Source organism: Oncorhynchus clarkii, chromosome 2, assembly GCF_045791955.1.
Source record: "Oncorhynchus clarkii lewisi isolate Uvic-CL-2024 chromosome 2, UVic_Ocla_1.0, whole genome shotgun sequence".
Classification (NCBI taxonomy): domain Eukaryota; kingdom Metazoa; phylum Chordata; class Actinopteri; order Salmoniformes; family Salmonidae; genus Oncorhynchus; species Oncorhynchus clarkii.
Genome location: NC_092148.1, coordinates 21,627,033 through 21,639,876, shown reverse-complemented (window position 1 = coordinate 21,639,876; position 12,844 = coordinate 21,627,033). Strand labels below are relative to the sequence as shown.

At 42.5% G+C, this 12,844-nt stretch overlaps 1 protein-coding gene across 5 annotated transcripts; it reads left to right on the top strand.

The window, feature by feature from the left end:
- The first annotated feature begins 991 nt into the window (after nucleotides 1-991).
- On the top strand, nucleotides 992-9,056 carry LOC139424312 (zinc-binding protein A33-like). Of its 5 annotated transcripts, none has more exons than XM_071176031.1 (7): nucleotides 992-2,847; nucleotides 3,268-3,344; nucleotides 3,704-3,799; nucleotides 4,167-4,400; nucleotides 6,237-6,259; nucleotides 6,692-6,807; nucleotides 7,042-8,110. In XM_071176031.1, the coding sequence occupies exons 1-7, from the start codon at nucleotides 2,835-2,837 to the stop codon at nucleotides 7,608-7,610; spliced, it is 1,128 nt and encodes a 375-aa protein (XP_071032132.1). In that variant the 5' UTR covers nucleotides 992-2,834; the 3' UTR covers nucleotides 7,611-8,110. The 5 variants fall into 5 exon arrangements, with proteins under 5 accessions (XP_071032132.1, XP_071032158.1, XP_071032147.1 ...); XM_071176057.1 differs by having other exon boundaries at nucleotides 2,769-2,902; XM_071176046.1 differs by having other exon boundaries at nucleotides 2,771-2,902; nucleotides 3,238-3,344.
- The last annotated feature ends 3,788 nt before the right edge of the window (nucleotides 9,057-12,844 follow it).

Below are 12,844 nucleotides of genomic sequence, written 5' to 3'. Positions count from 1 at the left end.
ACTTACGAGCCCCTAACCAACAATGCAGTTAAAAAAAAATATGAATAAGAAATAAGAGTAACAAGTAATTAAAGAGGATCAGTAAAATAACAATTGCGAGACTATATACAGGGGGGTACCAATACAGAGTCAATGTGCAGGGGCACCAGTTATTTGAGGCTATATGTACATGTAGGTAGAGTTATTAAAGTGACTATGCATAGATGACAACAGAGAGTAGAAGAGTAGAAGAGTAGAAGTGGTGTAAAGGGGGGGGGGGGGGGGGCACTGCAAATAGTCTGGGTAGCCATTTGACTAGATGTTCAGGAGTCTTATGGGTTGTGGATAGAAGCTGTTTAGAAGCCTCTTGGACCTAGACTTGGCACTCCAGTACCGCTTGCCGTGCGGTAGCAGAGAGAACAGTCTATGACTGGTATGGCTGGAGTCTTTGACAATTTGTCACAACCTCCCTATTCATGTATTTCTCTTTTCAACCCTTGTATTTCCGCCTACTGGAGTGTGAATTCATTACACTTTGTGATGTAAAAGGGAAGAGAAAAGGACGGGGAAAGGGGAAGAAACCCTACCAACTAACCCTACAGTGGCACCCATTAAAACCTCACCTCACCACTAGTTGGTTGTCAAGCTCCTGAAAGGGACTTTTGAAACAGTGGGCGGGGCCAGACATAGAGCCAGAATGAAGGAAAATCATCTAACCCCTGCAGCGGTCACATAAATCAAATACATAAACGAGGGATCTAGGCTATTTTATGGAGTGTGAGACCTATTCATACCCATGAACAATAGTCTATATCAACAAATGATTATGGCTCAAACAAGATGACCTTGAATACAGAAATATATGGGATACAAAAGCAGCTGCATTTCCTATAGAGAATTGTTCTGTTGCCTATTACAACAAGTGAATCATGTTCAGTGTGTGCACCTCTGTATGTGAGTAATATTCATAATAATGCATTGTGCTAGTGTTCTGTATTTTGTCCACCCACAGTACTGGAGTAGACTACAGTGGTTTGGTTTATGGCGCTGAAGGTGCAGCTTGCTCACTTCAGCAGAGCACACAGCAGTCACATCGTCAGGACCCAGGACAATGAATTATAGATGAGGAACATTCCAGAGATGAGTAATGCTACCTCTGCACACACACACACAGCCAACCAGCCAGGCTGTGTGTGTGTGCATGTGTGCATGTGTGTGTATTAGAATGGGAGAGAGGTAGAGGGAGAGAGGGAGGCAAGGAGAAAGTGTGTGTGTGTGGGGGGGGGGGGGTCAGTATGTGTGTTTGTCTCTGAGGGGGAGAATATTGCGAGAGAAAATGCTGACTGCTTGCTTTTATACCAGTGCTCCCCCACTCCTTTTTTAAATGTTTAATTTCACCTTTATTTAACCAGGTAGGTCAGTTGAATGTTTAAATGTTTAATTTCACCTTTATTTAACCAGGTAGGTCAGTTGAGAACAAGTTCTCATTTACAACTGCGATCTGGCCAAGATGAAGCAAAGCAGTGCGACACAAACAACAACACAGAGTTACACATGGAATAAACAAACATGCAGTCAATAACACAATAGGAAAAAAAATCTATATACAGTGTGTGCAAATGAGGTAAGATTAGGAAGGTGAAGGCAATAAATAGGCCGTAGTGGCGAAGTAATTACAATTTATCAATTAAACACTTGAGTGATAAATATACAGAATATGAATGTGCAAGTAGAGATACTGGGGTGCAAAGAAGCAAATAAATAAATAAATAACAATATGGGATGAGGTAGTTGGATGGGATATTTACAGATGGGCTATGTACAGATGCAGTGATCAGTGAGCTGCTCTGACAGTTGATGCTTAAAGTTAGTGAGGGAGATATGAGTCTCCAGCTTCAGTGATTTTTGCCATTTGTTCCAGTCATTGGCAGCAGAGAACTGGAAGGAAAGGCGGCCAAATGAGGAATAGGCTTTGGGGGTGACCAGTGAAATAAACCTGCTGGAGCGTGCGGGTGGGTGCTGCTGTGGTGACCAGTGAGCTGAGATAATTCGGTGCTTTACCTAGCAAAGACTTCTAGATGACCTGGAGCCAGTGGGTTTGGCGACGAATATGAAGCGAGGGCCAGCCAGCGAGAGCATACAGGTCGCAGTGGTGGGTAGGGCTTTGGTGACAAAACAGATGGCACTAGATAGATAGATAGACTGCATCCAATTTGCTGAGTGGAGTGGTGGAGGCTATTTTATAGATGACATTGCTGAAGTAAAGGATCGGTTGGATAGTCAATTATACGAGGGTATGTTTGGCAGCATGAGTGAAGGATGCTTTGTTGCAAAATAGTCATAATCTTTATGTCAGGAAGAGAAGGAAGAACAGATGGAAACTAACCTCAGTTTGCCCTACATCTACCAATATTTATGTTCAGTTTTAACACCAACATTTTATTGTTTACAGTTGTCATACTGCCCTCTCCATATGCCCTAGTTACGTTAGTACAAAACCAACATAGGCCTACCAAAATAAATACACAGCCTCTCTCTCCTATCCCTTCCAAGCAAACCCCTCCCTGTGAAAAACAGATATCCCCCTACATCCCCGACCCACTGCCTGATTCTATCCCCTGACCGATTCCCTCTTTTGTTTCCAGAACAGCAGACAGAAATAGAATCTTCTCCACCGTGCAATGCCATAAATCGCTGCTGCATGCCTGCCTGACGGTCCATCCTGGCCAGCAGCTGCGGCTCCGTCCCTCCCTCCCTCCCTGCCTCCCTCCCTCCCTCCGTTTCTCCTCAGTGTTAATGGACCCTAGTCTTCAGCCAAGCTGAGTTTGGAGAGAGAGGGAGAAGGCTGCTGTCGGATGGTGTTTGATGGTGACCCTTGTCTGTTTAATTGTTTCTAGATAAATCTCCATTTGACTGGTTGGATGTATGTATGACACTCATTCTCTCTTCATGCTAATTGTTTTGATGACCTCAGAGAGAGTATCTCTTCCTATTGGTTTCTCACTCCATATCTGCTCACTGTCTACCTGTCTCTCTCTGTGTCTCTGTCGATCTGTGTCTCTCTCTGTCTATCTGTCTCTCTCTGTGTGTCTCTCTCTGTCTCTCTGTCTCTCTCTCTCTCTGTATTTCTCTGTCTATCTCTATCTCTCTGTCTATCTCTCTCTAATTTATAATTTTCTCTTTCCATGTCCTTCAATTCTCTGTCACTGTCCCTCCCTCTTTCATCTTTACTCTCTCCCTCTCTTTTATTACACCAAGAGTCCCTTGTTTGCTTTCCGGTCTTGTTAGGAGAAATTGGAATGTACAAAAATCACATAAAAGATACCAACAACAACTGCAATAAAAGCCTTCTCCCTGACCATAAGGTAAGCTGCACAGTTTATCATTTCACCCTTGGGTTTATGTCTAAAGGGAAGTCAGCCAATAGAAAGTTAAATTCATTATGAAAGAGATTATGTTTGGGAAAAGGCTCTCCCATAAAATCTAATAGGCTATATCGATGGGACATTTTTTAAGTACATTTTCAATGGCACAACAATATCATGTTCAATAAATAAATGACTTCTAAACTCATAGGAAAAACTATTATCTATATACATGCATGCTGAACTTACTCTTTTGTTAAATAACTTAAGTCTCTATTCTGTCACTATTTGACATTGTTTCTCTGTCTGTTTTTCCGTTCTCTCCTCTCCCCTCATGTTTGTCTGTGTGCGTGTTACAGGAGAAGCTGATCCAGGCTATTAAAAGAATAAAGCATGAGGTAGACGAGTGCTGGGAGGCAGAGAGAGAGACGTACATATGGTCTGTTGGTGTAGAGGTACGGTGCTGGCTGCCAATGCATCATTTACCACTGTCATTTACTTTTCATGGCTTATTCCTTTGATTATTTCCTTCAGTCCTGAATATGATCATCTGTGAATGTATTAGTGTGTCAGTAATATTACAAGCATTTTGACTGATAGGAGTGAGAAATGTTATCCAGCAACATTATGATAAGTATTTTGTAGTATTTATATATTTAGCATTAAAATGAACATACTGTAATTGATGCGTGTTGGCTAAAGCTGAAAAATCTGTCTCTCCCAACCAGGATAGTAACCTTCTACTACCCACTATGTAGTAACAAAATATAGTAAAACCTACTACACGAAATAGTAAAGTCTGTCTCTGTATCTATCTCTCAGAGATGTTTTGATAATCTGGAACGGGAGGTCCGAGCTGAGTTCCAGAACCTCCATCGCTTCCTGGACGAAGAGGAGACCATGGACATGGAGCGACTGAAGAAGGAGAAAGAGAAGAGGGTGAAGCTGCTTAGGGAGAGGGAGAAGAAGATCGCCATGCAGGGAAGAGATCTGGAGAGAGGCATTGCCACGCTAAACAACAAACTGGCCGAGGAGGATAGTCCCAAACTGCTCAAAGTGAGTGAGTTAGGGTGTTCAGGCTATTGTTCTAGCACTGCACCTCAACACTGTGCTTTTTCTAAATGGTATGATCCAAAATTAAGCTTTGGTTCGTTCAACATGTTCTATTCAATTTGCCTGAAATCAAATAACGAATTTGACAGATCAATGTGATTTTTTAAAAATTGAATGAAAGCTTCTAAATTGCTTTCAACACCTCATGTGCATCAATGTTGCATAGTGGTGGGAGCAATGTAGCAGTGGCAGCCTAACAGAATTGTTGGAGGCATGGCCTATTGGGGGCATGGCATTCTGTTTGTTATAGTTGGCCACCCGTGAGAGTGAATTTCATTCCAGGTAATGTGTTCTGTTTTTTTAATGATTATATATTGTCTGCCAGCACTGAAACTTAAATTATATCTGCTTAAGAACTGTGATACTAAAGTGCATGGAAAGGTGTCTATTGATGAGATGCCTACCATTTGGTTACAATATCGTATCCAGTTAATGTGGAAATATTATGTAAAGAAAGTTTTTGGAGTTTCATGTTATGGAACCAATTTAATATCTTGATTAACAGGACATGTATTTCATTTGCTTATAACCCAATTGAAGAAATTTGGATAGGTCATTCCAGAGTGAAAAATCTACTTGGTACAACATGAAAAAATGTGTTCTACTGTATATACACCGAGTGTACAAAACATTAAGAACACCATGTCCATGTCTCAATTGTCTCAAGGCTTCAAAATCCTTCTTTAACCGGTCTTCTCCCCTTCATCTACACTAACTGAAGTGGATTTAACATGTGACATCAATAAGGGATCATAGCTTTCACCTGGATTCACCTGGTCAGTCTATGTCATGGAAATAGCAGATGTTCTTAATGTTTTGTATATTAGTTTGCATTTGTATTATTTTTAGGTTTCACCAAAAGTTTATTCCCACACCACTCCCCTTGCAACCCCTTCTCACACCTCCTTCACCCCCAAATAATAGCATTTTCGCTCTTACTAGCTCTCTTACTCTTACTAGCTCTGACTGCTGATAGCCACTTTATGATTATGATATGTAGTTGTCCCACCTAGCTATCTTTAGATAAATGCACTAACTATAAGTCGCTCTGGATAACAGCGTCTGCTAAATTACTAAAATGTTCATGTAAATCTAGTGCAGGGCTGGAACTAAAGCCTGCACACTGCAGTAGTTCTCCTTGAGGAGAGTTAACGCCGTCAATGATCATAAGATGAAACAAACTGTCATAACTGTTTATGACATCTCTTATGTCATTATTATGACACCGTCATCCAGGTCTTTTGATAAAAGGTCGGAGAGCAAAGTGTTACAGAAAATGTGATGAATGGCAGGAGGGAGGGAGTGATTTGGGGAGGGTCAGGGGAATGAGAAGCTTGGAGTACCTCCACAGAATCTACTGGATGCTGCTTTCAGCTTCCACAACAGCTAGCCTACGCTGACATTGCAGTCCTCAAGGACCACCGTGTCAGCTTATTGGCTTCTCTTCTGGCACTAATTTGATCAATCATTGGCTAAAGAGTCTACTTGCCTGCTGTCGCAGGTCTAAATCAATTTCCCATTAAAAGGTTTGTGGACAGAAAGCAACACACAGTGCAGTCTTGGAGGACTAGCTGAGGTTCGGCACCAAACAATGACTGAGAGAGAATATTGAGTACACGAGGGCACTATTGTGATTTGTTTTCTGATGAAAAACGAATGGAATCTTCATTTTATTGGGCACCATTGTCAGTGGAAAAAATACAGTGTTATGTGTAATGTTGTTTTGAGTGCTTTATGTCTTTCACTACTGTAATGACCACTCCCTTTTTCTCTCTGAAGGAGATTCAAGACCTCTTGAAAAGGCAAGTGTTTATATTTCATTATTTAACTGATTGTGATTCCATCTATGTCTCGTGTCACAAATCACTCTCTTCTCCTGACCGGCCATAATCTCTCATCTTGCATGTCTCCCTCCCTCCCTCCCTCCCTCCCTCCCTCCCTCTCCCTCTCTCTCTCTCTCTCTCCCTCTCTCTCTCTCTCTCCCTCTCTCTCTCTCTCTCTCTCCGTATCCTCTCTTTGGCAACCCCCTTTTTCTTCTCTCCACTCGCTCTTTCCTCTCGTTCTCTCTTTGGAATCCCACTTTCTTTCTTCACTCTTTCTTCACACTACCTTCTCTCTCTTTCTCACTCCTTTCCCAATCATTTCCTTTCACATTCTTTTCGATCCCTTTCTCATCCATTTTTGCACTCCTCTTCCCCTGCACCTCTCCCTCTCTCATCCCCCTCTCCCTGCAGGTCCCAGGTGGCTTTCATACCCCCTCCCCAGGTGGATGTGGAGGTGCGATCAGCACACTTTGTGGGGCCCATCCAGTACAGGATATGGAAACACATGAAGAGCTGCCTGTACCCAAGTAATGCACATCGTATCATTCTGTGACATTAGTATTGTTATAGTATTGTTTGTCATACAATGTGCATAATTCTGAATTAAAGAGCTGACTGTCTGCTAGTGACATAGTGCTAATGTACTGGTATATCTGTTTTTTTTACATTCCTACTTAAAGGGATCCACTTACACATATACCATTAGACAATTCTAGATTACAACAATGCAACTCACCTGAGCCCCCCCCCCCCCCCCCCAGATATCACTGAAGTGACCTTTGACCCAGAGACAGCCCACCCCCTCCTCACACTCTCCCCCAGCTGCACTTCTGTGTGGTTCGAGGAGGACAAAGTTATCCCCAAGGCCTCGGAGGAGGAGCAGCCCCCCAACCCCCGCTGCTTCCACTACTACTACAGTGTCATGGGCCGAGAAGGTTTCATCACCGGACGCCATTACTGGGAGGTGGAGGTGGGCCGCAAGACAGCGTGGCGGCTGGGTGTGGCCAGGGAGGACGTCCACCGGGGGGAGATGGACTCCAGCGGGACCAGTAACGGTCTCTGGACCCTATCCCTGAAGGGAGGGGCCATCTTGGCCTGTACAGACCCCAAACCCACCAAGGTCCCGGTGTCCATCAGGCCCGTCCGGATCGGAGTGTTCTTAGACTGTGAGAAGGAGGAAGTAGCGTTCTATAACGCTGTTACCATGACGCCGCTGTACACATTCTCCATGGAAACGGTGTTCGTTCCGCTGATCCCCTTCTATAACCCATGTGACACGGACGATGGGAGGAACCTGGGTCCCCTAAAGCTCTTCAGCCCCTCTATATGAGAGTACAGAGAACCAAGGTTGTACTGGAGTATATATCGTTTGGGGATGAGGTGGAGTGATATATAGAATTTGGAAATGGTTTGTTTTATACAGTGTGTGTTTCAGGTATAATTTCATAGCTGGCTGGAAGCATGATGTAAATTGTATCTGTTAAAAATCCAATGAGTTTATGATATGCATTTACATTTACCAGGGGAGCCTGGTGTAAGGAGCTATAGGAGGACGGGCTAATTGCAATGGAATGGAATCAATGGAAAGGAGTCAACGAGGTTTCCATATGTTTGATGTGTTTGATACTGTTCAATTTATTCCATTCCACCCAATACAATGACCCTGTCCTCCCACAAGCCTCCACTGACATGTACCTAACCAGCTCTATGGTATAGCACTATCAATTCATGTTTATGCCATTGCGTTCAGGTGTTTGCTTTGTGGTTTGAATATTGACATTTTATTTGCATTAAACATACAAATAAATAGATAAACAAATAAACACAAAACCTTGGTCTGTGCTTATAACATCAGAATGTGATATGTTTGTCATATTGTCACATAATAGGTTATGAATGTAGAAAAACCAGACTAACGTATCTAAAACAAGTGTCAGTATCCTAATGGGGGTAGATACCCAGGGGCTTCAGGACTTAACACGAGGGGTTAACTGCACAATGATGTTACCGTTGGCCCATCTATAAATACTGTGGTCATGCATCCACAGCTGTGACACTGTCTGCAGTCCAAATGTCACCCTATTCCCTATATAGTGCACTACTTCTGACCAGGGCCCATGGGCTCTAGTAAAAAGTAGTGCACTATGTAGGGAATAAGGTGCCATTTGGGACGTATCTATTGTGGCATGGGTATGGGAGCAATGTAGAGGAGGGGAGTGGGAGGAGGGGGGACACACACACAGGGTGACACTGGAGAGTGTGACACTTTGGGAGAACAACTATGTGTGACATTGAGTGAGATGACTGACGTGGAGGTGGGCCGCAAGACAGCGTGGCGGGTGGGTGTGGCCAGGGAGGACGTCCACGGGGGGAGACTCCAACGGGACCAGTAACGGTCTCTGGACTATCCCTGAAGGGAGGGGCCATCTTGGCCTGTACACCGTTACATTTACAAAGACCAAGGCTTCCTCAGTGAGCGTGGCCATTAGTATGATATCTTACACTATGCACGGTGTGCCAGATAGACAGCTAGGAGAAAAGTGCTCCACGAAATGAGATCGTAAAATCTAAGTGCACACACGTTATGGCCTGCCTGCCTACTTACCTGCCTGCCTACCTGCCTGCCTACCCAAATAACATTATGACAAATTCAAAGCTTTGGAAAAGTACAGAATCAATGACAAGGAAAGGACACTAGATATTTTTCTCATTATCTTTTGTTTATTCTTCCTATATTTTTTTAGACATGAAATAAAGAAAATAACACCTTTCCTTTACAAAACGCCTGTGTGTCGTGTTGTGAAAAAAGGGAGGAGGGAGATCAACAGACTACAGAGCGCTACACACTCCATCACAGCAGAAGGAGTAAACAGACAGAATCAGAATCAGGGCAGAGAGAGATCACTCACATAGTGCAAGGAACACCAATGAGAACACTGGAGTGAATTTGGGGGGGGGGGGGGGGGGGGGTCTGTCCCAGCCAGGGGGGGGGGGAATTGAACCCACAACCTTCTGGTCCCAAGACCCAGACACTAACCAACCATTCCAAATAGAGTTGACTCACTAGGAGGTGGGTTTGTTACATTACCCCCTCTTTTGCGAAGCGCTATAATACAGTAGTGGTATAAAACATGTCAAATTCATCCACATGCACATCTCAGTTCCACTTCAGGAGGGCTAGGTCTCAAATACTGTTTGAGGCTTTGGCATCCATTTTGAATTCAACCTGCTGTTTACATACAAACAGTGCCACTGAATTCCCAAGTTGTACAACAGTTACTGTCTCACCAAGTTACACAATACACTTCAATATGTTATTCATCTCATGCTAATGCACATTCAAATAAACCCTGATAACCAAATACCAAGCAACTAGGTAATTTATCACTCTTCCAATCATGACTGAGTGTCGAAGTGCATTATATTAAACACTTCCTGTCCTGACTACAATATTCTGTATCTCCTGACTGTGTTGTGTCTCTATATACAGTACAGTAGACCTATAAGGTAGTCAGGTCTGCACATAGTACTTTACCGCTGACCTACATCATATAAACCAAACGGTGCCTCTTGGAGTGTATTTATAGAATATAGGCTGACTAGCCATTGAATATTTGATTTCATATTTGAGGCACTAAATCAAAGATGAGAGTCATCTGGTGTAGAGCACCTCAGAGGTGCAGGTTTGTGTGATGTTAACCACATACTGAGTCTGGACAAACACAGATAGTTTTCTAAACAAATGTTAGATGATAAGCAGATCATTGAGGACAATCATTTCTAAGCATGGATATGTGACGTCGACATACAGCTGAAGTTGTGATTTTATTTTCTCATTGCACACACATAGGCTAGAGGCTTATACCTAGACACAGATACAAAATGATGTGTCACACGCACGCATGCACACAATACGGGCACGCACAACACACTCACTCAGGTACGATCACACACGCACACACATGCACACACACACACACACACACACATTAGGATGAAGATAACATTATGACTGATCAATCCTCCACACACACACACACACACACACACACACACACACACACACACACACACACATTAGGATGAAGATAACAGTATGACTGATCAATCCTCCACACACACACACACACACACGTTAGGATGAAGATAACAGTATGACTGATCAATCCTCCACACACACACACACACACACACACACACACGTTAGGATGAAGATAACAGTATGACTGATCAATCCTCCACACACACACACACACACAGACGGCTTTTATAAAAGCTGAAAAATATGAATAATAATACTGTCTTTGAGGAGATCATGTGGACATGCTGCAATAAACGTCTATCTTTAAAGTGACATAGATCATTCTGTATTTTTTAAATATATATATATATATAAGTTATGTAAGGGTGTTATACTGTGAATGTTATCATCATAGGGTTGAAATAGTACTAATAAAAGTTAATCCAATCAAAATATTTTAGAGATCTATTCGAAGATCTGTGATGCGGAAAAATATGCACTTATTCAGTTGTGTTTACGATTTTCAGTTGTTCAAGTTAGTATTTTATAAGTTAGTGAAGATTAGTGTGTGTGTGTACAGTATATTATATAATCAGCATGTAGGCTTTGCACAGGTGAGAAATTAGATTAGCTTTTTTATATCATCAAGTATAATACAACGGCCATTCTATACACTAAACACATTCAACCTTTGAGAGGAGACTTTTAAAACCTTACACATGCAATATTTACAATGCTGAACCTCGTCAGCAGTGTCATAAGGGAGTGTTTGTGTGTGTGTGTGTGTGTGTGTGTGTGTGTGTGTGTGTGTGTGTGTGTGTGTGTGTGTGTGTGTGTGTGTGTGTGTGTGTGTGTGTGTGTGTGTGTGTGTGCAGAAACAGCTAAACACTGCTTTTAGTATTGCCTAAATGGGTGTTACGGCTCCACACAACAGAGCTTGACCAGCAATGCGATCAAGATCGAGATTGAGATCGAGATTGAGATCGAGATTGAGGTCGTGATCGAGATTGAGAGTGGGGCCAAATCTCTTCAGTGGTATAATTTTACATAATCATTGACCTTTTATCACTTACATCAGTTGATTGACAATATAGCAAAGAATTTAGGCACCTCAAACACTAAAGTATTCATACTGTATTCATCATGATTCATATACTGTACTAATCATAACATCTATATCACTATCTTACCATATGGCTTTTAACTTTCATATTACTCTCATATTCATTTTAGCATTAAAAAACATCTTAGAATTGTGGAAGTGTTTAGAAAGAGAAAGGCCATCGTTTGAAGTTGAAGATGGATGTACTTTCTATGTGTTCCAACAACTGATTGATGGGTTGGTTAATTTACACTATTTGTGCTTCTCTTATTAAAAATCCTAAATGCTTTTAGATGTAGTCCACTGAACTCAATGTACCATTCATGGTGTCTGTCACGACGGTCAGTTAAAACACTGAGGTAGAGATGTCTTTTGTTAAGCAAAATGTATCTGCACACCTCCTCCTGTAAAACATAGCGGCTACAGGAGTTTTAACCACCAGCAAAGTCTTATTGCACTGTAAATCTAGGCTAGAGCAACATAGCTTCAAGCAACTAAAGACAGATGGTGTCATGGCACAGTCCTGGAGATGGTGGTACAGTGAGTTAATAGTTAGTGAAGTTCTCGCAGGACCTTTTTAGGGCAGTCAGAGAGACCAATGGCAATAGGGTAGGCTATTAGAACACATCAACCAATGCCTTGACATCATATCCAGTACTGTGGATGGATGCTAGTGGGTTAACCCTATTTGTGAAATGTCTGTTTTAGGCTGGAGCAAACAACCAGAACTACATGTATACTGTACTGTGAGATCACCATACTAGGCATCAGAGCCGTGGAACACATCTACAGTTGGCCTCCAGTATGTAGTTCATAGATGACTGTAATGCATGTAGATGTGTGTAGGCAAGGAATAGTCTGACATGGGTCTGTTCTATTATCTCAGGGAAGACTATACTTCCATACTGTACTTTTATAAGTCATCATGGGGTATAAAGGCTGACCCATAAGCTATAAATGAGAAGTCAAGAGGGCAGGACCAACAGTAAAACTACATCTATCGGCCAGATGAAACCATGCCATAACACTGTACTTCACCACCTGCTGCAAGCAAGAGAGGAAGGAAAAGAGGGAGTACAGAAGGAAGGAAGGACAGAAGGAAGGACAGAAGTGAACATAGAGGAGGGAGGATTCCTTTTTTAAATGTTAGGACTAAGCCAATGACATCACTCACCAGACCCCTCCTCTTCTCCCTCTCCCACTCTCATAGTTGTAGTCAGCAGAATAACAATCAGCACTACATTTCCCAAGATTCACTGGGGATTGCTTAAAGTGCTGAAGTGTGTCCTTGGGGTCTTCAGGTCCTGGGGTGAGGTCAAGGATCAAAACAAGCTCTTTCTCTTCGATTAATCTGATTCTAGAGATCCACTGGGACAGTCAGAGTTGGCCAACACCTTATAACCAATACAGCCTCTCAAGTAGTTGGAAGCACAATCACATG